Source organism: Fusarium solani (assembly GCF_023522795.1).
Source record: "Fusarium solani strain SB1 chromosome Unknown bctg00000000, whole genome shotgun sequence".
Taxonomy (NCBI): Eukaryota; Fungi; Ascomycota; class Sordariomycetes; order Hypocreales; family Nectriaceae; genus Fusarium; species Fusarium solani.
In genome coordinates, this window is record NW_027072157.1 from 4,711,763 (window position 1) to 4,736,876 (window position 25,114).

General features: G+C 54.7%; 8 protein-coding genes across 8 annotated transcripts; 6 read left to right on the forward strand and 2 right to left on the reverse strand.

The window, feature by feature from the left end:
- Window positions 1–2,621: 2,621 nt before the first annotated feature.
- Window positions 2,622–2,981, forward strand: MRS44_001491 (uncharacterized protein; the record flags this gene model as incomplete). The annotated part of the gene is made up of 1 exon (XM_065623720.1): window positions 2,622–2,981. The coding sequence occupies one exon, from the start codon at window positions 2,622–2,624 to the stop codon at window positions 2,979–2,981; it is 360 nt and encodes a 119-aa protein (XP_065480150.1).
- Window positions 2,982–3,485: 504 nt separating this feature from the next.
- On the forward strand, window positions 3,486–4,469 carry MRS44_001492 (uncharacterized protein; the record flags this gene model as incomplete). The annotated part of the gene is made up of 3 exons (XM_046267337.2): window positions 3,486–3,811; window positions 3,866–4,162; window positions 4,214–4,469. The coding sequence occupies 3 exons, from the start codon at window positions 3,486–3,488 to the stop codon at window positions 4,467–4,469; spliced, it is 879 nt and encodes a 292-aa protein (XP_046138236.2).
- Window positions 4,470–5,334: 865 nt separating this feature from the next.
- Window positions 5,335–7,076, forward strand: MRS44_001493 (uncharacterized protein; the record flags this gene model as incomplete). The annotated part of the gene is made up of 4 exons (XM_046270484.2): window positions 5,335–5,445; window positions 5,496–5,586; window positions 5,644–6,013; window positions 6,062–7,076. The coding sequence occupies 4 exons, from the start codon at window positions 5,335–5,337 to the stop codon at window positions 7,074–7,076; spliced, it is 1,587 nt and encodes a 528-aa protein (XP_046138235.2).
- Window positions 7,077–8,446: 1,370 nt separating this feature from the next.
- On the forward strand, window positions 8,447–9,351 carry MRS44_001494 (uncharacterized protein; the record flags this gene model as incomplete). Its single annotated transcript, XM_065623721.1, has 2 exons — window positions 8,447–8,511; window positions 8,574–9,351. The coding sequence occupies 2 exons, from the start codon at window positions 8,447–8,449 to the stop codon at window positions 9,349–9,351; spliced, it is 843 nt and encodes a 280-aa protein (XP_065480151.1).
- Window positions 9,352–9,489: 138 nt separating this feature from the next.
- MRS44_001495 (uncharacterized protein) lies at window positions 9,490–13,052 on the reverse strand (the record flags this gene model as incomplete). Its single annotated transcript, XM_065623722.1, has 4 exons — window positions 9,490–10,548; window positions 10,920–11,252; window positions 11,432–11,584; window positions 11,634–13,052. The coding sequence occupies 4 exons, from the start codon at window positions 13,050–13,052 to the stop codon at window positions 9,490–9,492; spliced, it is 2,964 nt and encodes a 987-aa protein (XP_065480152.1).
- Window positions 13,053–14,267: 1,215 nt separating this feature from the next.
- MRS44_001496 (uncharacterized protein) lies at window positions 14,268–14,876 on the reverse strand (the record flags this gene model as incomplete). The annotated part of the gene is made up of 1 exon (XM_046267335.2): window positions 14,268–14,876. One exon carries the CDS (start codon window positions 14,874–14,876, stop codon window positions 14,268–14,270), a length of 609 nt encoding a protein of 202 aa, XP_046138232.2.
- Window positions 14,877–18,698: 3,822 nt separating this feature from the next.
- Window positions 18,699–19,571, forward strand: MRS44_001497 (uncharacterized protein; the record flags this gene model as incomplete). The annotated part of the gene is made up of 1 exon (XM_046274887.2): window positions 18,699–19,571. The coding sequence occupies one exon, from the start codon at window positions 18,699–18,701 to the stop codon at window positions 19,569–19,571; it is 873 nt and encodes a 290-aa protein (XP_046138230.2).
- An 814-nt stretch (window positions 19,572–20,385) lies between these two features.
- Window positions 20,386–24,682, forward strand: MRS44_001498 (uncharacterized protein; the record flags this gene model as incomplete). Its single annotated transcript, XM_046267332.2, has 3 exons — window positions 20,386–20,394; window positions 20,481–23,707; window positions 24,400–24,682. 3 exons carry the CDS (start codon window positions 20,386–20,388, stop codon window positions 24,680–24,682), a joined length of 3,519 nt encoding a protein of 1,172 aa, XP_046138229.2.
- Window positions 24,683–25,114: the final 432 nt, after the last annotated feature.

The following is a 25,114-nucleotide window of genomic DNA, read 5'->3' on the forward strand; positions in this document are numbered from 1 at the left end:
CGCCTCCTTGAGCACCAAATAGCTCCTACGCTTTGGAGGCCCGGCTTGGCACCTGGGACAAGGGCCATGACAAGGACCATGGCCACGCTGGGATTCCGCACTGGATATCGCAGGAACCTCTTCAACGAGCCTGGGCTCTCAGCAATTGCGAGGCCCCCAGAGTCAGAGACCCCAGGCTCGACATTGCAGCGGCTCTTATGCCAAGTCCATGCGCCTGAGACACTTTACTTGTCTGGCTTTACATTGGCGGGCGCGCTTCTGACTTCGATTGAGCCATGCGGCAGATCCACTCTCCACACACGCGGCCGGCTTAGTACTTTGTGAGACGAATGAAACGAACGGACACAAACCGGCAGAACCAGGCGAAGAAGTGACATGGGACAGGCTACGCTTTTACCTCGCGACCACCCACGCAGTAGGCTCCCCCTAGTCAGTCACCAGTTTCCTCCCATCCGTCGACGACACAACCAACATAATGTACCTGTCAGGTCATGCTTAGAGACAGCAAGAGGGAGACAGAGACAGGGTCGACATGCACGATGGAGGATATTGGCTGGTGCTACTCCGCAGCTGTCGTAAACGGCGGCGGAAGCATCGGTGCAACGTCTTGGCACCAGCACAATGAGTGCTGCGACAGGGCCTATGTAGGGCCAGACCTTCGATAAGTCAGTCCCACGGTAGCCACATCAGGTGCCGATCGAATTAATTTATCAGCAACGTCCATATGGAACAACTCATCACAATTTGTCGACATTTCTTCTAGCCTCTAGCTTCTGTCCTTTCTGCACCAGAGGTCTTCGGGGCTGAACAGAGGCGCCTTCGCGAATTCCCCTTCTGAGCATGGCTCGTTAATGAAGTGGAGAGTCATGAATGACAGTTACCGAAGCAAGCCTCATTCTGCACCTGTCTCTCCCTTCAGCCTCCTGGCGTGCCTCGGTTGGTATGAGGAGAGCATGGGAATGACATGCAAAAGCCCACAGGCCACGGGACGAATGAGCGAGTGAGAGACTAAGGGAAGGGGGTGAAGCACCGGGCAAAGAAAAAATAAGAAAAAAAGTTCCCGATCTCTTCGGAAAATGGGCAAATGGTGGTGGCAGCGTCCCGTGCGTCGAACGGATGCAGTGGAACTCGCTCGCCCACATCAAGAAACGCCGATGACGATCATGGGGATCTAGAACGGTCTTTTCCTCGATGCCTTGAGACCTGGTGCCCCGCCTGGTCCAGTGCCCCTGTCGGCCTTCTCACAAGCGTCCCCACAGGTCCCAGAGAACATGGTCTGGACGAGGGCCCTGGGTCTTGGCCGAAGGGTCGGCCTTGGCATTTGGCGCGAGAAAGCTCAAGCCGTATCAAATACGCGGGCCAGCCTAAAGGTGCTCGGTGATGAGGGCTCGGTCCGAAGCCCCTCCCATTGTTCCCCTTGAGAAGGCAGTCTTCTGGGCCGTCAGCAACAGAGTTTGTCGGCCGAGTTGGCTTTCGCAACCAGCCCAATCAGCCGGCAGTTGGGTCCCGTCGAGTCTAGTTTGACGTGTCCGGATGCATAGAATCGTCTCCAAGGTTCGAAGCGGTGTGGAGATTGTTGAGATCGGGTGAGTGACATTTTCCTTCTGGGCGGCCTCGTCCCGCGCAGCCATCCCGTTAATCCCATGATGCCGGAAAATCGTTGCACGCAGGTGATGAGGTGATGCCGGTGGCTGTTTCGGTCTCCTCTGGATAAGTTGTTGACGCCAGGGGGGCGAGCGGCTTTGGTTGTCTCGCGGTGAGAGGAAAGGCTTCCGGTTGATATCAGCACCTAAGCATGAGCATGTCTGAGGTTGACACGCTGACCCAGACCTGGTATGCCATTTTACCATGGGAATGGGCATTTGCCATGAACCCCATGGTGTTCCGGCACACCACACTTTGCACCGACTCTGGGGAGGCGTCGGTGAACCTCACACTGAACTGGCGGCAAGATCCCTCCCGTCCACAGCCTTGTTGTCTCATTTGCGAGGTATTTCAACCACACGCATGGACAACCTACCTGTGCAGCGTGGTCGTATCGGATCTACCCCGGACAGATGTCGAGTTGCACAATGTTGATGTGCCACTTCACTAAGCCAACTCGCCAGGCATGGGAGGGAGGTCTGTGACCATAGGGTAGCTCAGTTGCGATGTGCCATTACTCCTCCTCATGAGCTTACTATACCTAGGGGGCGGGATGCTCATGGACGGTGTCACTGGGTACTGTACCCGGTCTCCCTGGCCATGAAGGCAGCACACGGATCATCCGACTCTCAATACCTTTGGCGTATGGTCCATAATGCGAATGCCTTCACTTGAAAGGGGATTGACATTCAGTTCCCAGCCTGCCAAGACGACCCCACTACCTACCCGTGTTATTTTTATCACGACGCAACCACGATGTGAGACGGGTGTCGCACAAGTCGAGGCTCAGACGTGACGAGTCCAGTTGCTTTCGCCCATCAATTATTTTAACTCGTCGTTTGAAGCCTTCGCTGGAACCGTATTGGCATCAGCATAGATCAACTAACTCCAAATGAGAAGCGATACCATGGTGTTTACCTTCAGCTCATTACTCGACCCACGATGTGACTATTCCATACCCAAGGGACATGACTGACATGATTCATATTGAGACTCGACTGACAAAACCAGCACCAGCGGCTAAGGACCATCCAGACTGGCTCGGTGGACAAGAAGACGACGGCGAGGCACGGCAATGGAGCGGGAACGCCAGCTTCCGCAGTACGGTACGGCAAGCAATCAAACATGATCTCTTAGCTACCAGGTCGGACCTGCAAGCTCTTGGAGAGCAAAGGAACAAATCCCTGGCGCTGAGCAAGCCAGCGTTTCCCAAACGCACGGCATTCACAGGTGAAGCGGCAGCACGGGATGCCCATTGGCCGGACGAGGACGGCCCAGCCACCGGGCAGGCCAATCGGGCGGCCCCATCGGCGCCGGGTTCCCACCCGGGCGCTTAAACAGAGCAGATCATGGCGGATTCGGCCTCTGATTGGCAAACGCCGTTGATGCTCCTCGTCGAGATGCAGTGATGGACAGATGGAAATGCCTCCAGACGCCGGCTCCTCCAGCGCTCACAGGTCGGTCGCTGGTCAGTCGCATCCCGTCACAGTGGCCTCTCACAGCACCAGGAGCCTCTCACAGAGCATGGCACATGGGGGCCGGCGCATGGGTGGTTCCCTCTTTGCCGGCCACCTTGGATGGCCGGCCCTTAAACGCTTGCCAGCCCCCAACCTGCCACGGCGTCGGGCCAAAGCTCTTTCTTCCTCCAACTCCTCAGCTTGACTTGACGTTGGTGACCAGGTTGCGGGCCAACGACTGTATATCGACGAACCTGACCAACGGCCTAATTATAGACGGCGCGACGACCTCTGATGTGGAATCGACACTAGAATTAAGAGCAGCCAAGCACCCAGCAAGAGCCAGCAACAGAAACATACCCTCACCAACCCCACCTCGACAATATGAAGTTCCTCGCTCGTTCCTCGTCCAAGCAGCTCAAGGAGCCCAAGGGCGGCGAAGAGCCCACCCGAAGGACCTACCGCATCATCAATCGGAGATGGCCTTTTGTCTCGAGAAAGGCGACGTGGTGGCTGATGCCCATTGAGCTGGCTGGTGTCATTCCCATCCTTGCTCTCACGAGCATCGCGCAGCCCGATCTCTATCGCTCTGACATGTGGCGGATCGGCTGGGAGCACGACCCTCCGCTGAACTCGAACCCGGCCATTATTCTGTACGCCTACGCCAACTATCAGCCACTGCCCAAGATCGCCCTCATCTGGACTCGCACGTGAGTTGATTACTGGATTAATCGCATGCAACATCATTGACTGAGACGGAGCAGATTCACCGACTACAATGTGGCCATTGCCGTCATTTCACTATTCTTCCTGCTCAGCAAGCTTACCGCCTTTATCATGAAGGTCTGGTATCCGATCCTGGCCACCTTCATCAACGTCAGCATGGTTACCCTCTACACCGTGAGCGTCTACGGACAGATTGGACCCGATTATACCGATCCGGAACATCCTGCTCCAGCCGCCTGGTACTGGCGTTATGGTTGTGGCCTTGCCAAGCCATACGGCAAGTACAAGAGCTGCAGGATCGCTCAGGGTCAGCTCGTGGTGACACTCTGGTTGCTGTAAGTCACCACCTCCCAGACACGGGTTCTAGTTGCTGACAAGTTGAATAGCCTGGTCTACGTGGCCAACCTGGCCTTTGCCATTTATGCCATGTGCCCTAACAAAATTAACGATATTCCCGAAGACGGCGACGAGGAAGAGGAATCTACGCCCTCGGAGTCCAAGGAGGGACAAGGTGTTTGGGAGATGCACAACATGAAGACACCCACCAGCGCCCGGGCCATACCCTTTACGCCCAGGACGCAGGCCTTTCACACATTGGATCGCCAACTGCCGCTGCGGTCCCAGCAGACCCGGTTTGCATAATAGGCAAGCGCGAATGTATGGCAAAGAGTTGAAAAGGACCTCGTTTCTGGGAGACGCAGGTTCATGACATGTACACACACGGAGGATGGGCGAAATTTTCCTTGGATATGGATAGCATTGGGTGTTTGGAGTTTTGGATGATATACCATGAAACACAAGGTTGGGCCAAATGAGCCACAGCCAGGTTCTGTCTTTAACATGTCACCGATATATATATATATATATATATGTATATGGATGGATATATGAGAGTAATTACAAGCTACCAAAGCTCGATAGTTACTTGGCGTAAACTTTCCTATTTTGTCGGTTGATCTGCCACTACCTGAATGGGCAGGTCGGGTGAGACCCGGCCACAGCTGATACTCCACTCGCCGAGTCTAAGAGATAGATAAAGGTGAAGGCGAACACTGCTGATGACCTCATTCCTTGGGATTTGAGCCGGCAGTGTAGAGCTTAGTTAATGCTTCATGTTGACTTGACAATGGGTATCTGCAGAGCAGGCCCTGTTGTGATACTGTGCCGGTAACGGCCTGAGCTTCCCCCGCCTTCGGGGTGCCGTCTTCGGCCTCCGCAATGGATAGATCGGATCGCACTTGCCTTGCCGGTGCCGACCGGTAGCAGTTCCCGGCTCCGGCAGTCGTGCCCCACACAAGCTTGGGGATGATGCTTCTACGTAAAAGACGTCACCCCGCAATCACAACCGTCATTCCATTCCACCATCATCATTCGGGACAGGCCACGACGGGGGCATCTCATCTTTTTTGTTTCTGTGTCGTCAGTTCGTCGTCTGCTGTCAATTGGTTCTCGTAGTGGCAAACTCTACTCCTTGCGCTTTAAGTACTTCCTTTGCTTGTCGCCCGTCATGGCTCTTCTTCAACGCTTGGTTGCTCCCTCTTCGCGAGGCGCGCTGCGACAGTCTCCAGCCATTGCTCTGATGATCACTCGGAGAGCTTCCAACATGGCGCCTCCTAAGGTATGATAAGCCCGCGGGTGAGTTCTATAGCCCCGCTAACAGTTGCTCAGCTCAAGGACCCGTCCCTTCTGAAGCAGGATGTCTGCTATGTCAACGGCGAATGGGTCAAGGCCAAGTCGGGCAAGACATTCAAGGTGAACGGTAAGCTTCAATCACCCAGTCTCGTACCGTATCTGTGAAATCCAACATCCTGTCTAGATCCATCAAACGGCGAGCTTATCGGAACCTGTCCCGAGTTCAATGCAGAGGATACCCAGTCGGCCATTCGAGCAGCTGCCGATGCTTTCCCTTCTTTCCGTTCCAAGACGGGCCGTGAGCGGTCCAAACTGTTGCGCGCATGGTATGAGCAGATGACTGCCAATGCTGAGGATATCGCCAAGCTCATTACCTGGGAGAATGGAAAACCTATTGCTGATGCTAAGGGCGAGACCACTTATGCCGCCAACTTCCTCGAGTGGTTTAGCGAGGAGGCCCCGCGAGTGTACGGTGACACTATTCCCAGCTCTGTCCCCGGAAACCGGGTATGGACCATCAAGGAACCCGTGGGAGTGTGCGGTTTGATTACACCGTAAGTGACCGAGTATCTTCAGAATACAGAGTATTGACCAGATATTAGATGGAACTTCCCTGCGGCCATGATCACTCGAAAGATTGGACCTGCGCTGGCAGCGGGTTGCACAGTTGTCTGCAAGGCCCCCGCCGAGACGCCATTTACTTCTCTGGCTCTGGCCGAGCTGGCTCATAGGGCAGGCATTCCCAAGGGCGTCGTTAATGTGGTGACCTCTATGGAGAATACCCCTGAACTCGGCGAGCTTCTTACTTCTGATCCTACCATCAAGAAGATTTCCTTCACTGGGTCCACTGGTGTTGGTAAGCTCCTTATGAAGCAGTCATCTGGTACTCTCAAGAAGCTCTCTATGGAGCTCGGTGGTAACGCCCCGTTCATCGTCTTTGATGACGCCGACGTCGATGCTGCCGTTGCCGGAGCTATTTCGTCCAAGTTCCGATCCTCAGGACAGACGTGCGTGTGTGCCAACCGCATCTATGTCCAGCGTGGCATCTATGATGAATTTGTTAAGAAGTTTACCGAAAAGGTCAAGACATTTAGCGTGGGTAACGGTTTTGAGCAGGGTGTCACACATGGGCCTTTGATCCACGACCGTGCAGTCCAAAAGGCCGAGGATCACGTCAAGGATGCCGAGAAGAAGGGTGGCAAGGTCACAATCGGAGGCCAGAGACTTAACGACCTCGGCTCCAACTTCTACGCACCTACCGTTATTCGAGATATGACATCTGACATGGACATGGCGTCGCAGGAGACATTTGGACCTGTGGCTGGTCTCTTCCCCTTCGAGACGGAGGAAGAGGTTGTTAGAATGGCCAACAACACCGAAGTTGGCCTGGCTGGTTACTTCTTCTCGCGCGATCTCGAGCGGGTGCACCGCATCGCAGAGGCCCTCGAGGTGGGCATGGTGGGCGTCAACACTGGTATCATCTCGGACCCTGCTGCACCCTTTGGTGGCGTCAAGGAGAGTGGCTTCGGCCGTGAAGGCTCGTTGTACGGTATTTCTGAGTACCAGATCACCAAGATGATTACATACGGAGGAATGGGCAAGGCTCTCCAGTCATAAGATGGGGTGGACATGATGATCAAGATAGGATAACACTAGGGAGAAGAACGGAGCTGTCACCAGCGAACGATAACACATGCTGACTTTTGCCTCTTTCATTACTTGTAAAAGCCTTTCAGCTTATCCTTGCTTCAATCGCTTCTCTGCTGGATGAACATTGACTCAAGACATTTAAAGCCAGGCATGTGGTGACTCGGGTACGGAACCCGATAGGCGAGGCGAGCACAATATGTGGAACTGCGGTATCTCGAGTGTTTAAGACACTTGAATCACATTTTTGTGCATCTCCGCGGATGTGAAGCTGTCTCGGTCATTGTCTTGGTTTCGAGAAAGGGGATACCTTGTAAGGCGGTGTTGCTAGATATCTGATGGAGCGGAGTCAGAGTCCAACCAGCTGTGAAGGTCCGGCTGATTAGAAGCAAAATCCTAAACCAGAGTAGAACTTGATTGAACATTTCACCTATGAACTGTGTTGAGGGAGTCTCGTTGAGGGAATGATTATTGTCGTGTATCATCAACCCTTGCATCACGGTAAAAATGAAGTGTCTATCCCTAAAACCCCTGTCCAGATCGGTGCCAAGTCGTGGGGAGTCATGGACCAGTGTCAATTGACAGATCGTCTGCCCAACAGGAACAGATGCGGACAAGCCGTTGGCTGGGAACAAAAAGAAGATTCACAAGGTACATGTGAAGCCAAAAAGTTTGATCGTGGCAGGGTTCGAACCTACGACCTGTGGTGTTCTAGAGGATGTTCCTCTGTAAGACCAATGTGATACCACTACACCACACGACCAATTGATGGTGACGAGAGTTTCTAACAGGACTGAAGTGTGACGCGTCCAGGATGGCAGGCGAATGTTGGCTGTGTGTTATTCTCTTTGGATAGGCAGTTGAGAGAAATTGTAGAAAAGGGAGCATGAATTGGAGTAGGGAATGGTTTTAGAAAACGCTAGCAATGACCTACTGTTTGTTAGATCATGCTGGTAGCTGGAGATCAGCTGTCCCTCCTATGGTAGGTACCTAGGTTAAGTAGTAAGCTGCAAAGACTGGACTCTCTGACATTGGATAAAGCTCAACGACCATAATGCCCTCAACAACTCGAATACTTCATCATGGCCATATATTCATTTACTGTTATCATGCTCCTTCAAATCCTCGAGCTCTAACCCTCTACAGAGACCTTGTAGAGTGAATGAGCAGAGCCAAGAGTTGTCCTGCACCAATAGAACCCCTCATATTTGAACGATCCTTATCTTATCAGCCCACGACGTGTGAAACCTGCAACTGATCTGACATCGAAGCTCAGGAACTCGACCTCGACAGACACTGACTTTCCTCATTCTACCGTTTTACGCAGCATACAAGAGACAATGGCACTATCACGAGCTCATGGACCCGTGAGGAACTGCCTACGCCAATTGGCGTCCTCGGAGGGGTAAGTCCTGATCTTGAGCTCGAAGCAAAACTTGCGACGACAATTGACTGACAATGGGTTAGATCCTCCCTCCAGACCCTCTCCCGCCGGCCGATCGCCTCGATAGCTGCCGCTCAGCCCCTCCCCCGCTGCTTCTCCAGCTCGCCCGCCCTCCTAAAGAAGCGCAAGATCGCGGCCGCGAGCAACAGCCCCAACCCCAAGGCTGCGGCCGGGACTGTTAACAAGGCCGAGTACGACACGGAGGCGGGCAGCGGCGCTCAACCCAACCCGGAAGATCCTCTCGACTTTAGCTCCGTGGTGGCGGCGTACGCACCCATCGATGCCCACTTTAAGACGCAGCTGGCGGGCATGGTTCACGGAGGACGCTTCAACCCGACAAACCTTGGCTCCCTCCCCGTGGCCGTCAAGGACCCCGAAGCCGGAGATGGATCCTTCCCTCTGCGGGAGCTCGCGCAGGTGGTGCCCCGTTCGGGGCGGACCATCTCGCTGCTGGTGCACGACAAGGCCTACATCAAGCCCATCATGTCGGCGGTGCAGTCGAGCCGCGAGTTCAACCAGCAGCCGCAGCGGTCCGAGGACAACGAGCTCGAGCTGCTGCTCAAGGTGGAGCTGGAGCGCAAGGACGACGTGGTCCGCCGCATCAAGGAGGCTGTGCAGCTGTGGAAAGACCGCATCCGCCAGGCGAGGTCCAAGCATGAAAAGGTGCTCAAGGACTGGAAGAAGACGGGTGCCGTGCTGCCCGACGTGGTCAAGAAGGCTGAGAAGGAGCTGCAAAAGGTCCAGGACAAGAAGATGAAGGAGATTGACCAGGAGGAGGCCCAGACCATCCGCCAGCTGTAGATTTCATGAGGGCCATGTGTGTGTATCATCATAGATGCCTGACATTCAGGCGTGCGAGTGTGTGGGACATTGTACTAGTATTACATATCATGACAAAGTGTACACTGATCTTTTTTTTTTCTCCGTCTTTGATCACTCTTAAGCTCGTGCTTGCTTCCCGTTGCCTCCCTTCTTGACCAGCAGCGACGTCAGCTTCTTCTCGAAAGCGTTGACATCGCTGGTCGTGTACGTCTCGGCACGGAGGTGCCACGAGCGGGACACGCCAACGGGGTCGGTCGCGAACTTGGGTGTCTCGTGCTGCCCGCTGACGGCCTTTTGTGTGATGACCTTGCGGACCGCCTCCTCGGCGTCCGAGATGGCGGGGCCCTTGGACTCTCCGCCCTCGGCCTGGATCTTGTCCTGGATGTGCTTCTCGGCCGCCTTCTTGGCTTCGGTGTCGGCAAAGAAGCGCAGTCCGCCGGCCTCGACCTCGGAGGCGTAGTGACGGGCTTGGAAGGCTTGCGGGGCACCGACGTGATCAGCCGTGCCCAGGACGCTGAGGTTCTGGAGAACGGTGGCTGAGTTTCCGGTGACGGAGCCCGGCACGGCGGGCGCAAAGTCGGCGATGGACTCGAGAGTCAGCGAGGGTGTGTACTCGGTTCGCGTGCCATATCGCATTGCGTCGTCAAAGTGTCGCTCGTCAGGGTCCATGGTTGAGTACTGATCACCACGACCTCTCGTCTTGTCCTTGTCGCCATCGTCTCGCTTTCGAACGTCCTTCTTGCCTCCCCGGCCTCGACCTCGAGCACCTCCTCTACCTCTACCACGGAAACCGCCTCCGCGAACGGGCGAAGATGATCGGGGCGGGCCGCCAGCTGAAGATCCTCCTCTTCCAGCGAATCCTCCTCTTCCAGCGAATCCACCTCGTCCACGGAGTGCACCACGTCCACGGAATCCTCCTCTTCCTCGGAGCGGCAGGCTCTTCACGTTGAGAACCTTGGGAGCGCCGGCCGGGGCAGGTCGGTTCTGGTTGCCGGGGCCATTGGGAGGGTTGGCGGCCTGCAATTGTGTCGTCGAGAATTGGCGGATGCAGTTTCGGAGAGCGTCCGAGGCCTGCTCGAGCTCCGGCCTTGTCCGGCTGCACACCGAACGCAAAGCGTGGCGCTGCATTGTTGCTTGTGGTCGTCTGATGTGGTGAAGCTGGGCTGTGAGATGCCGCTTAAGCATCCATATCCAATTTTCTGCCAAGGGTGGGGTGACTAAGCCATTGGATTTAATAGGCGCAGCCATTGGCCAATCATTTACGCTCATCACACGCATGCATAGATTCACTGATAGACAGAGATACTATCATCCAATCTCAATATTCTCATCTCAATAAACAGGCATGTAGGTAGTGAAAACAGTATTGTAGGTACATAGGACTGGCTGTCTACTCAATCCCATACCACTAAGCATACCGCAAGATCCGTATTTCGATCATGCATCCCCAAGTCCAAGTCCCAGGCAATGGCTCCTTCTATGAGGCCCCGAATCCCACCTCCTCCTCGTTCCGCTCCGCTACCTATACATGACGCCTCCAGGCGTACCAAGATCAACCCATCCAAACTCCAGACGGCATGCTTGAGCGGCGCTGTGCGGAAAGGATCAGGTGCCGAGCTGACCATTTCTGGTCCGCTGGTTAGGACAGTCACGTCCGCCACTCGGAGAGAGCAGAGGTCGATATCGACCACCTCAACACGGCTATCACACCGTGGGCACAATGGCCGCTTTCGTGCTGAATGTCCTTGCTCTCGGCACCCGAAACCACATCGTCGACGCTGTTTACACCCCAAAGCGCCCTGGGCGTTGCTCTGTTTGCGTTGTTGTTGTTTCTGTTTCAAATACGGCGAAACTGGCTGCTCCGGGTCGCCCTCGGAGACCTGCCGCCGTTGTGTTTGTGAATGAATGTCCCCCAATAGAGGGCAGTTAATATTAAAACGACTCGGTGCTTCGTGTTCGTGGCTGCATATCGCCCCCCACTATACGCTCTGCGGCTGGACCAAGGCAGGCTATAAAAGGTCAGATGTGACATCTCATGCAGCGGGCATATATTACTTACAGGACTGTTCAACATGTGCTGCCGCTTGTTCCGGCTCTTCTTGATATGACTCTTTAAAGCGCTCGAGTCAAGAGGCTTCAAGAGCTCAAAGCTGCAAAGGAGCTCCGCAGACACAGACATGACTGCGCCCCAATTGTCGAATTCGCCGCAGTACTGCACACAGGTTAGCCGATTATCCGTAGTCTTGCAGGGGCTGACGTACATTGGGGGCGCTAAAGACAGTAACCAAAACCCGGTCGTTAAAGAATTCGTACCCGTCCTCGACCACCATGTGCGCGCGGCAGATAAGATCAAAGTCGTGATCCGCCAGAAACTCGGTGATGACGCGTTTTCCAAAACAGTAGCTGACGCCCCTCTCGTTGGCTTCCCAATCCTGCTCCATGTCTGCGGGGTCTGACCATAGCAAATCGTTGAGCAGGCCGTAGTCGGGGACATCTGTTGGTCGAGCAATGTTTCGAATATCGTCCATGTGGACCAGCGCCGGCGATAGGCCTCCGTGAACGCAAAAGATCTTGCCAGCAACGATGGCGGCGATGGGGAGTGTGTTGAAGCAGTCGATGAATGTCTTCCAGATCTTGACGTTGCAGCGCCTCTTGCACTCATCGTAAAATCCGTACACTCGTGTGACATTAGCGCACTCGTGGTTTCCACGGAGGAGGAAGAAGTTCTCGGGGAACTTGAGCTTATAGCATAGGAGCAGAAGGATCGTCTCCAGAGATTGCTTGCCTCGATCGACATAGTCGCCCAGGAATAGGTAGTTGGAATTCGGAGGGAATCCACACATCTCAAACATTCTGATAACATCCGTGTACTGGCCGTGGACATCTCCCACAACCTTGACGGGAGCATCCAATTCCAGGAGCGCAGGTTGCGACAGGAAGACTTCCCTGGCCCTCTGACAAATGGCGACAATTTCGGCATTCTTCAGGCAGACACTCTTGGTAACCTTTCCAGCGTAGCCTGCATCCAAGAGTCGCTTTATAAAATCATCGAGATCAATATCCTTGATGTCTGACATGGCAACATTGGAGTTGCCCTCCTTGGAGTCTGCCGAGGGGCCATTGTGGATAGGGTTGATGGTGTTTTCCCGCTTCACCAGGATCGACTGGCCTGGGTTCTGCATGTGCGCATTCGCGCCCGCGTTGACCGACGGAGGCTGATCCGAGACATGATCAACCTCGCCGGAAGCCTGAGCCGCGCTCACGTCGTGGGCGCCGCCCTTGGAGTGGCCCTGGACGGGAGACGGCGGGGGTTGGTCGTCTCCAACGGCCGACTCTGCAAGCGCTGACTCGGAAGTGGAGATGTCTGTCGCATCCGTCTTGAGGGGAGGGAGCTCACTCCGGCTCAGTCGGGATGAGCTCGAACGCCCGCTCCTACCGGATCGTCCAGAGGTACCTTCGCTCTTGGAGTCAGTTGTAGAATCGCCGTTGGATATAATCTGAGAGTTCCTGGGGCTGTCCGTCTTGCCGCTGCCGGGGATCTTGGATCGCAGGGAGCGAAAGGATCGCGACGAGTCCTTGGTATCAGATCTGCTGAACGATGGGTAAGACTGGAGGGGGCCGTCAGGGCCGGCAGAGCCGGAGCCCTTGGAGCCACTCTCCCGGGAGCTTTGGTTACCCATTGTACCTCGATCCCGCACTCGTCAGATTGCGACAACTATCTCGAGATTGCGTGGTGGGATGCGTATCGGTTATCGATGTGAGTTTCAGTGTTGCTTTTATCAAAACCTTAACGGCGCCGCGGGTGGTTGGGCGACGAGGGTTTGCGGCAAGGGAGGGGTTAAGGAGGATGGAAAAGGTGGTCGAAGGTGTAGAAGAAGGAGCAGCGACGACGTCGTCTTTGTGCGTCCGTCTTGGGCGACTTTGGTTGATGCTTAGGATAGAGGTACAGGTTGTCGAGCTTGGTCGGCGACCAGTGGGTTTTGCGGCGATGACGTCGTGGGGAGGAAGGTTCGTTAACGCCGGGGCGAAGCCGGAGGGATAGAAAGCGCGACTGAGCGAGGGTCGGAGATAATATTCCCAGACGAGAAAGACCGAATTCGAGACTAGAAATACCGGGTGTCAGTCTGACTCATTTGTCAGAGCAAAAAAAGGCTGTGTCAAGGCTGATGCACGGAGGAGTTGCGGCGCATACGGGACGAGACTGAGACGGCGAGTGGTGAAAAAAAAGTTGTCGTGGGGAGCGGCAGGTGAAAGACAAGGTGATATATAAGATAGACCAGCAAAAAGCAACAGCTTTATTGTCGCAGAGGTGATGAAAGGCGCGGGGGGTAAATGTACCTGCGGATGGAAACGGGTCGAGTTGAAAAATCAGATCGCCAAGACGTTTGGAGAGAAAACGAGCGTCAAGGAGCTGTCGAGTGCTGGCGGAGGTTATAGGCGAGGGGGAGGAGGCGAGAGACGGCGCTGAAAAGGCAGCGGGCGGCGTAGGTAGGTTGCGCAGCAGAGCACAGCACAGCGAGCGCAGGGCGGGTGAGTCTGAAGGCGTTCAAGGTAGTTTTCGCATGCGAATGACGTCGATTGAATGAAAAGATCGAGACTGGGAGCCCTGTCGTGGAAGGCGATGGACTGACGACGGCTTGTTAATGTTGGGTGGTCAAGAGCACAGACAATCAAGTCAAGTCAAGCACGACGGATGAGGCTCAAAGGTTGTTTGCAAGAGGGAAAAAGAACAGGTCCAGAGGGTGATGCAAGACGAGAGTAGAGTACTACAAGGCCCCGGCTTGGCTTGGGCACAGTAAGTATACTCTGCAAGAAACGACCCAACGACAAGCAAGGCAAGGAGGTTGAAATGCGTACCGACCGATTGCCTGGTCTGCGTATCCGTACCTAGTAACCTAGCTGTAGGCCGGTCGAGAAGCTCGCTCGCTCTCGCTCTCCTCTGCCTCTGAGCGGAGCCGGATAAGGTCGAAGCGATGGAGCAGAGCAAAAGTGGCGGCGTGGGCTGTGGAATTAAGGTTCCACACCCCTCTTTCCTTTCTTTCTTGGGCGACTCTTTTGGGTTTATCGAAGCTAATGGGGAGAAGCAGGGGAAGATCGATTGTTAGAGTAGAGGAGTCACAGTGTTTGTTGTTGTTGTCGAGATCAAGTGTCTGCAGAGGCAGGAGAAAAAGGTCAGACAGGCAAAAGAGGCACAGCAACAGAGCGGCGAGAAAAACCAGCTTCAATGACATGCACCCGTCGAGATGCGGTTTGTCCGGGGGTTGATCGGCGCCCAATGGAAGCTCGCTCGCAGGGGACGAACTGTGCTCGGTGATGTTGGGGCCCAAAAGGCAGGGGTCTTGAGAGGGCAGTCGGGGGAGCCGTGAGTAGGATCCTGTTCTGTTCTGTCCATGGGAAGCTGGAAGACGGTCGATAATAAAGCGGTTCGTGACCAGATCCCCTCCCTCTCCCTCTCCCTCTCCTCGGTCATCGCCTGGACCGGACTGACTTGAACGAACTTGCATCTCCGTCGCAGTCGTCATATGGCGGGACTCTGGTTTGCTTGTTTGGTCTTGGGACCTGTCCTGACGACTCCACCAGACAGGCTAGACCTTGAAGGAAGCCAAGTCCAGATCTGCCAACCTTGCTTGTCTCGCCAGCAACCGACGGAGACAAGCAAGCAAGACAGTCACTCTGGAGAAGCAACAGATGAGATAGCCAGACTATGCGATGCGAGTTCTCTCCTCTCCCACTCAAAGCTGCAGACGCTGCAGGCCATGCATGAGACATTGACCCAGCAGAAGAACTTGCCTACCTGCTCCTACTGAGGCCCCGGCAATCCTTGACCTTGGATGCAATCTGGTGCTCCATCACGGGAGCCAGTTGGCACGTGCGAGAGCTCGATATGGAGACCCGACACCAGGATCAAGCAAGCAAGGAAAAAAACTGCCAGGTCGAGGGCGGCTCGGTAACCGACTCGAGACGACTCAATTCAGCCCTGATAAGTTCCCTCAGCTCATCCTTGCCAATCGGCAATCGTCTCACCACGCAACTCTTGAGGCAAATAAGAGAAAAGGAAGGAAGGAAAAGGGCCGGCTGCGTTACGTCGACATCAACCACCAACGAGAGAGGGAACCCAAGAAGAGGCCAAGGGCCAAGGCCGCTAGCACATTTCTAGGCACATGCTCAACCCCCTCTCAAGGACTAGGAGTCCTGTTTGAACTGATGTGTCGTTCTGCTGGTTTTGAGGCCGCTCTCACACCCATTTGCACAATTGAGACTTGCCCGTCACGCTGCGCATCACCCTCGCAGTAAATGAGAGTCAACGAGGTTGCACACCTGACCAAAGCCTCGTGCACACACTCGGTGCTCTCACCGAGTTCCCCGCGTGGTCGTCGTCGCAGCCGGTTTCCGCGCCTACCTTTCCCCTTCTGTGCCAAGGTGAGGTCGAAAACGACGCGGCAGTTTGGTCTCCCGACCGCTCGGTTGGTCGAAGGCAGATCCAACCGGTCAGAGATCAGACACACACACCCCTGCTGTTTACCCTGGACCGGCTGGCGAATGGCGGCGGGCTACTATGTCTAGTGGGAAAAAGCAACTGGTGAGATGCACATGGCGGTGGCTGGAGTTGCGTCTGAGGATTCAATGCAGTGAGAGAAGCATTGCATCTGCGGGTTTTGCAATTGGACGGCTCGGACCAACGCCCGATAACATTGATGTTCTCAAGTGATGGTTCTCGGCTACGGTTTACTACCTACTTACCTACGCAAGGAAAACCAAGAGCACCGGTGCTTTAGCTGGTGCTGTCGTCGTTGACTCGTGATGCAAAAGGGCAGGTCAAAACGCCTAGTGCTTCAGCTCGGCTCCCGGATTGCCCACGCTATCAGAGTCGACCATCTCAAACCCGGTGCGGGCATTGGACGAGGGGCTGGAGATGGCGTCCCGCGGTGTGGATGGCCGTGGCCCGAGGACGGAGCTGCGTCTCCCGCTAGGCCAGAAACATCAGCCCTTTATCGGTCTATCAGCCTAGGAGCTGCTTGGACAGCAAAAGACAAGACAAGACGATGAAGGCCCAAGGGAGAGAGCGAGAGACGTGAGGGGAGCCATTGCGACGCCGCAATGGGCCATCTCGCTTGTCAAAGCTGATAGTTTACGTCAGCTCTAGTCGGGGGGGTCCTAGATCGGCCAAGATACCCTCGGCTTATATGCTGCATTGGGGTCTTGGAAGCGGGCATCATCTGGTCTTAAATAGCTTTTTCTTTACAATAGCAAAGAGGAGATTGATGAGATCGACGTCTCAAGGTCTAGAATCAAGCAGGGCGGTGCAAGCAAACGCAAGCAAAGATAACCGGAACGGAATCACGTCAAGCCGCAAAGCCACACAAGCAAGGGTCCCGGGAAAGAGGAGGCTGAGTTGAGGCAAAACCGCGCGAGCTTTCTAAATTTAGGGCGATTCCGCCCAGTCGGCGCGGGGACACGGGGACTAGCAATTGGTTGGGCTGTGTGATATTGCTCTGCCTCTCTTCTGCTTGTTTTATCCCGTGGATCTCGTAAGGCTGCGTCTGCGTCGTAGTAGTTTTTGCCTTCTCGGGTTGAAATGAGCCGCCAGGTTCAAGCAAGGGCCAAAAAAACTTTGCCTCGTCTCATCATTCCGGTCGGGTCTAGTTGCTGACGGCCAAGATCATGCTCCTGCATGGATCTCAGGACCAGCACGGGAATGGCACCTCCCGTTGGGCTTGTCACTTCAACTTATTCCAACACAACCATCCATCCCATTCCCGCCCATCCACACTGATGATGAATCTTTGGGGTGAAAAAGTCAATGCAGTAGCAGACGTAGGTCCAGACTGGTAGAAGATCGATCGTCAAAATCTGGTCCCATTTTTATTTCAGAGTGACGACTCTATGGTGTTTGTCTGTTGCGTCTCCCCTGGTTTGATCATCACGAAAAACATCTCAATGTGGTTCCGGGGTGGATCACGGACCCCGGCTTGCTGTCGTCAGCACCAAGAGTTCAGGGTCCTGGCTCTACTACGACATCGGATCCAATACCACGCATCTTGCTTGTGCAGAGCCGGCAACAACATTGACGAGTTGCCCGCTTATTGCCTTTTCGAACGTTATGGGTTCGCCCAAAGTCCCAATGCCCATCATGGAATCGTCAGCAACGAAGGCGGTAACGGAAAGTCTCAAGTCTAGAGACAAGGCATCTTCCGCCTTTTGTAGACCCTCATGTCATGGTGATCTCTCCATCAACAAGGCCCGCTGCTGGGCCAATGACAAGATCGTCATGCTGATCGTGCAGAGTTCAGCAGCTCCATCTGGAGGAGGGGAACCCGTTCCGTTTACGGTTATGCAGGCTGGCTGTTGTAGGCGGTTTTTTCTCATTGTGCTGTAAGCTTGTTGGTGCAGTCGGACTACATACCCGCGCGGTGAGATGGCGCACACGGCACAAAACAACAAGACGAGACAGAAAGCGTGCTTGGCGTCTGTTGAAGCAAGGGTCAATCTCTCAGCTGCTTCAGATTGCACAGCCTGACATTGGTTCAATGTCATCAGCTAAATTGAAGGAGCTGCGAAGAGGCTTGGGACTTTGGAGCATGTCGCGCGTGGGGTGGCTTAGCGACTTAGTAACGACGGGAGCCGTGCGTGCGTGCGTCGGCCATCACGCAGCTCCCAGAGTGTTTTTAGTGGGAATCAGCTGTAACACCCACTGGAGTCGTAAGCACAACGCCTCCAAGCCTCCGGGGAGCCCCCTGGAGCCGGTCGTCGCCAATGAGGCGCCGAGGCAGAAACGACCAGGCGCACTGTGGAGGGACTGGGCTGAAGAGGCTGGGGACTGTACAGTGTTGCTGACGGGCTTCGCACTAGTGTGGTCCATCGCTTGGTCTCCCCTCTTCTGGGGGTCTCTGCTGCGCCACTCCACACAGCTCTTCTCTGGCTGGGGGGTTGGAGCTGGAGGATCCAGAGTTGACGTGGAGGGGGGCGGCCAAGTGCTCACCCCCCCGGTCTCTAATGGCGCTGGCGCTGGGCTGTGTGTGGGATTGTGTTCTCAGTGCTCATGCCCAGCCCAGCCTGCTCTGCTCACACAGCTTTTTTATAAAACCACCGTCTTCAGCCCGCTCTTCCTTGCTGCTGACATCCTCTTTTTTTCCTATTCCCGTCTCGTCTCATCCCATTTCGTGTGTGCATTGCGTGTGTACGCTTGCTTCACTCACGCTTCCTCCTCCTCCTCCGACATCGTTCGCTAAAACATCAGCTTTCGCTCACTCTAAAAGTTTACGTCATCCGACCCGACCTCCGACCGACAGTTAAACCGCAAAACAACAACAACAAAGAACATCACAATGGGCGTCGGTCGCTTCTTTTGCGTATTGGTGCCGTTCGCACTCACCATCGCATCCATCGTCTTCTTCCTCGTCCCCACCCTCGCGGGTGTCGCCAACAAGGACCTCTACCTCTTCCAGGTCAACGTCGAGGACCTGAGCATCAACCCGGCCGATGTGGACCACATAGTCGGCAACCTCGACATCAACATCAAGCCCCGCGCCGACAAGATCGAGACCAACATCACCGCCAAGCTCCTCGACCTCGAGAAGGTTTATGATATTAGCCTGTGGGGATACTGCTACACTCCCTACAAGGGCAAGCGCCAGTGCGTCAAGCCCAAGTTCGACTGGGCTTCCGAGGTCCTCAACACCACCTACATCGAGCACTTTGGTTCCGCTGCCGGCGTCGAGATCAAGCTCCCCGATGAGGTCAAGTCTGCTCTCAAGGCCTACAGGACCGCCAACAAGTGGGTTGAGATTGCCTTTGTCGCTGCCCTCGTCCTGTTGGCTCTTGAGGTTATTCTGGGTATCTTTGCCAACTGCTCTCGCATCTTCTCCTGCCTGACCTGGATCATCGCCGGTCTCGCCGCTGTTGTCGCTTTCGGTGCCGCTCTCGCCTCGACCCTCATGGCTGGTGCTGTTATTGGTGTCGTCAAGGGCACGGCCAAGTTCTACGGTGTCAAGGGCCACATCAACAACACCTTCCTCGCCATGGCCTGGATCGCTGTCGCCTTTGCCATCGGTGCCAGCCTCTTCTGGCTCTTCACCATCTGCTGCTGCAAGCCCGAGCACCGCAGCCGCAAGGACCGCAAGAACCGCAACTCCGATGGCGAGAAGCTCCTGGGTGGCGGCTCCCGCGGCTACGCCCTCTCGGCAACGACCACGAGATGACGACGGGCTTCTACAACAACAACAACCAGACCCAGTCCCAGTACGGCGCTCCCCGCTACCCCAGCGGTGCTGCCCGCTCCGACCTCGCCTACGAGCCCTACTCGCACCGCGCTTAAGCTAAGCTGCTCGCGCGGGAGGGTTTCATGAAGCTCTCACGACATGATTATTGAGTCTATACTTTGAACAAACTTGATGATGCTGCATTAATGGCGTTTTTTGGAATCTTAATCGGATATTTGGATGAACGACTTGGGCAACGGGTCTGCTACATGCGGTCACATGGTCATGAAGGCATCATTTGGTCATTTTTTTCTCTTGTTTGTTGGCGGCAGTCCGATGTAGATTTGGCACTGTGAGATGGATATTGGATGGATGGGAAGATGCCAATGGATGGACGGCATGATACCCAAATGTGTTTTTCTGGACATGGTATGAATATACATAAGCTCGGGTTACTATTCGATTGTGCGATATAAAAAAACAGGTCAATGAACTAAACTATTCATTCTTTCAACTATCTAATGCTTCATTGTATCATGGTGTATAGACTTGCAAGTTGGAGCCTGGTTGATATGGGGTCATCTAGACCAAATGTCATGGCTCAAAAATTTTCTCTCATGGCTGAGTTCAGAACCCACTCACAAAAAACCCCAGGCAAACGCACCTGCATATATCCCTCCCTCATTGCTGACATCCATTCTCTCTCTTAACGTTCAGCATACCATCAACTGTTAGATCGCCCATGATACAACTATAGAGGGCATTCATTGGTAGCTTCTTTTCACATCTTGTTGTCCCTTTTCTCGTTCTGGCCATGCCAGAGGTGAGTCCAAAAATCTGCCCCTCCCCCGCCATCATGGGCCGACATAGGACCAAATAAGAAGCTCACACAAGTTGAAACGAATATAGTCACGTCTCACCCGGGAATTCTTCCAGGGCCCTATCACTGCGCTCGCATTCATCCGCGGCGCAGACTATCTCCTCGCCGGCGAGGATACTCATCTGACCCTCTACGACATCAAACTTGGGAATGCCGTCCGCGTGGCCAGCGTCCGCATCTTCTCGGCGCAACCCATCCACGGCATTCGCCCGCTGACTGGTGGTCGCGTCTTGGTTTGGGGTTCTGCGCAGGTCGCCGTGGTATACCCTATCGAAGCTCTTCTTGGCGAGGGAGCCAATGTTGAAGATGTGGTGGTGAAAAAGACCACCGCACCGGACTGGATCTATGATGTCTCCCCCTCGCCTTACCATGACTCCTCTGTTGTGCTCGCAACAGCCCACAACGAAGTCGTACACCTGAGTTTGGACGACAACAATATCCCTGGTGTTGGAGCTGTCGTCTCGCCCTCACGACCTATTCTCTACGCCGCGAGCTTGAAGTGGATCGACCAAGACTCTGTGCTCTTCGCAGGCGGCACCGTCTTTGGCGAGATTGTCGTCTGGAAGTGCCATGTCGCAGATGGAAGATCCGAGATGCTCGCTACCTTAAGTGGACACGAAGGCTCTCTCTTTGGCCTTAACATCTCAGATGAGCTTGTCTGCCAGGATGGATCAGCCATAAGACTGCTTGTCAGTTGCAGTGACGACCGTACCGTCAGGGTTTGGGATATTACCAAGCAACATGGCACAACAGACCGAAAGCAGCTCGATTTTGCAGCACCTCGAGAGACGGGATTTGGATCAACACCAAACGGACATGATGGTTCCAGTCAGGACGCTGAAGCCCTGCGGCCCATCGCGACCGCCATGGGACATGCGTCGAGAATCTGGGGCGTCAAGTTTGCTGAGCTGGCAGAGGGCGACCTTTTGCCTCAGAGCCCAGTCACCATATACTCCTTCGGCGAGGACTCAACAGCCCAGAGGTGGCAGCTGGATCTTGCCGTCTCTCCCAAGGGACTGTCCGGTTCTCTGAAGCATAAGGAGACGTTTGCTGTGCACGACGGCAAACATCTCTGGTCACACGCTGTAACGCGCCGCGACCATCAGACCATCATTGCAACCGGAGGCGCTGACAGCAAGATCTCACTCATCACACAATCCATCCTGTCAAGCTCTCAATCTGCCACCGCACCCACCCACGATCTCACTTCCCTCGAGTTCCAACAAGTCTTGGATCAACTCCCCAACCTCCGCACTATCCAGCACGTTCGTGGCCGTGAAATCTTCAGCCGCTATACCTTTCTCTCAGAGGAAAAAGTCTTGGCCACTTCTAGCTGGGGGCGTCTTATCCTTGGTACTTTCCGCCCTAGCTTGAATTGGACAGAAGTCGACATAGAGAACGAGGTTATCGCTGATCTCCAATCCTGCTACACCATGAAAACCATTGGAGATGACGCAGTCATCCTGGGCACCACCAATGGCAGCCTTTACTGCTACCGTCAAGATCAAGGCGTGACACACATTGGGACTGTGCCTGGCAAGGTCTTTAACATCTCGCTGCTCGCTGAACCATCTGAAGGACCTATGGAACTCATTGTGCACCTCCATGGAACAGCCGACGCTCAGTATCTGTCTGTTGACTGGCGCACAGGAGCCGTCCTCGAGACGGCAGATATCCGTGGCATGGATAGCCGGTTTGTGGCAATGTCTGCTGCAAGGGTGAAGAAAGACTTGATCGCCATCGGTTCGCGCCATGGCTTCTTGTCACTTTTGAGGCAGGCTGAAGAAGGGTATCGGCCTGTTCTGAACTTCAGGTTCAACAGCTCTGATGCCATTACAGCTCTGGTGCCACTCCCTGCTACAGACGGCGAAGGGGCTCCGTCTTATTTCCTAGCCACAAGCAGAGACACCAAGTACAGGATATATGAAGTCGAGGACCTCGGGAGCGAGGTACGACTTCATCTGCAGCATGAGGTCGCTCCTCCCTTTGCGTCCATCATCGAGGGTGGCTGGTTCACGCCAGATGCCTCCCCTGAGCTGGTTCTGTTTGGCTTCAAGAGCAAGAACTTTGTTGTATGGAACGAGACGAGAAGGGAAGAGATAGCTGCAGTTGATTGTGGAGGATCTCACCGGACATTTACCCTCGCACATGATCCGACAGACTACAACCGTATCCGCTTCGGTTTCACAAAGACGTCCAAGCTCTGTGTCTACTCGCAGCATAGTTCCATTCATCGACCTCTTCGGCAGGGAACACACGGCAGAGAGATCCGGGCACTGAGTTCCAGTGGTCGGTATATCGCAACTGGTGCTGAAGACACTACAGTCCGAGTCTGGGGTTACGAGGAGGGTAAGCAAGGGCAGCCCGCTAACAAGGGGTTGCGATGCCTTGCTTCCGCAAAGTTGCACATCTCCGGCCTCCAGAAGACCCAATGGCTCGGAGACGAATACCTCCTTAGCAGTGCAGGCTACGAGGAATTCTTCATATGGTCAGTTCGAAGACTTGAATCGTGTTACCAGGGTCTTGGTGTGTTGTGTGAAGCAGGCTTGGACGACAAAAGCCCAGCTGGCGACCTTCGTATCGTAGATTTCGATGCTTGCAAGATCGGCAGTCAGAACAGCATCATTATCACTTTGGCCATGTCCAACTCGACCCTGAAAACGTATAGATACACCCCTGGCCATGGCTTCAAGCTCCTGGCTCGCATGTCATACACGGGAGCCTGTCTCACCCAGGTGCGCCATCTCGGGGTGGACGAGAACGGACTCTCGGCTCTCACCGCCTCCACAGACGGACATTTGGCGACCTGGGAAGCGAGCTTTGACGACAACGAAACCTCGAGCCATGTCCTGGTGCATGTAGCCCCGCTGCACCAGAACAGCATCAAGAGCCTGGATCTTCAACCGACATCTGAAGGCTTCCAAGTGCTGACCGGTGGAGATGACAATGCACTCGGCATTACAACCATTACACCTCTATCTCATGAGGCAGGAAACCGCAGGTACACTGTTTCGAGCCGTGGTATAGTGCGCAAAGCACATGCAGCAGCCATCAACGGCTTGGTGCTAGTGCGCCGTGGGGGAGAGACATTCGGAGCCACTGTGAGCAACGACCAAAGGATCAAGATTTGGAGGGTACAGCAAGACAAGACACAGCTGCTAGCCGACGAATACAGCGGCGTAGCTGACCCAGGGGATATCGCTGTAATAGACGGACCCGGCAGCGATGCTGCTGACAGGAACCAGGGCAAGCTGAGGTTTGTGGTTGGAGGTGTGGGGGCCGAGGTGTGGTCCTGGTAGATTTTGATCGAGTAGGGCAAGGCGTTCTGGGGTTCTTTTTGGCTTTGATGAGAGATATCCAGGTCCATTCTCAGTGCTCAGCATGACTATGATTTGCCGTGGGATTTAATGAAACCCAATGTCAGCTCGGCTGCGCCTTGCACTTTGTTTCTTCTGTAAGAGGAAGTGGCCGGCAAAACCTTCAAGGATCAGGTTGGGCTTTTTCTCGACAAGAGTCCTTTGCTGTCACCCTCGATCCTTGCAAGCGTTAGGCACTTCGGGTAAGCCATGCAGTTTTCGTGGGAAGAGCTGAGAAAGTCGAGAGTAACTTTTGGCATTAGCGTCTGACGTTGCATGCCATCTTGCATCGTCCCTTGCTTTAGGCTCTGCAACGGTTGGACGGTTTCGTCGGACGGTTTCCGCAGCACCAAACTTGTTTAGAAGGCGGGTCTTTCGAGACTTGCATCTGTTGGTTGGTGTTATGGGGAGTTGCAACTCGTATTGATAACGTGTGTGCTCGACTCTTGGCATCGTGATAGAGGCGAAAGAAAAGTCGGTCATGTTTGTCAGCGCATCAGACGTCGGTCGAGGCATGCATTTCGTCTGAACTTTTCGAGTCTTGACAAGCAAGGGTTGATGCAGATAGTAAACGGGCGCCTATTCTCCACAGCGGCGCAGCCAGAGAGCACCGGCCTGGTACTGCAATTAACCAGATGGCGCATAGGGCTGACTTGAAGGGCGACAGATGGAGCTGCTTACCTGGCGACGCCGAGAATGCTGCTCCTGCTCTGGTCGACTGTCTCAGCCATTCCCCTCTGGGACATTTGTTTCCTGCCCTGCCCTGCAAGGTCGACGCTGGAACGCCCGTCTTGTCGCGCTCGAGAGCCAAGGCGCTCCCGGCAGTTGCTGGCCGATCTGAGGACAGAGGCTGCTCGCTGTCTCAGGAAGCCTAGGTAGTCCAGTCTAGAACAGAATGCCAGCGCACACACAGTCTCGACTCGAATCTCTTCCCCGAGGCTCGTATTGATTACACGACGACGACATGAGGTCGGGCCCGTGGGTCGTTGAATTCGGCATGTTCCTGCTCGACCCCCGGAATATGACGCAGTGGGACCGCTTTTGGGCAGTGACAAAGGTGCCATCCCAGCAGAAACCCACGTTAGTGTGCATCGTGGAATGGATCTTGAAGAGAGTCCAGGTGGTGTAAGAGGGGAAATCGCTGGTTGAGTCAAGGGGTGACAGATGCCAAGATCTCCAGGTATCGAGCCAGGTACCTTCCTCTGTTCTGTTTGCAAGCAGTGCCTGCCAGTTCCGCCTTTCCCGTCCCACGAGAGGGGGAGGTCCGTTTGCATCTGCCGCTTCCCGGAGGAAGGAGCCCATCTTCC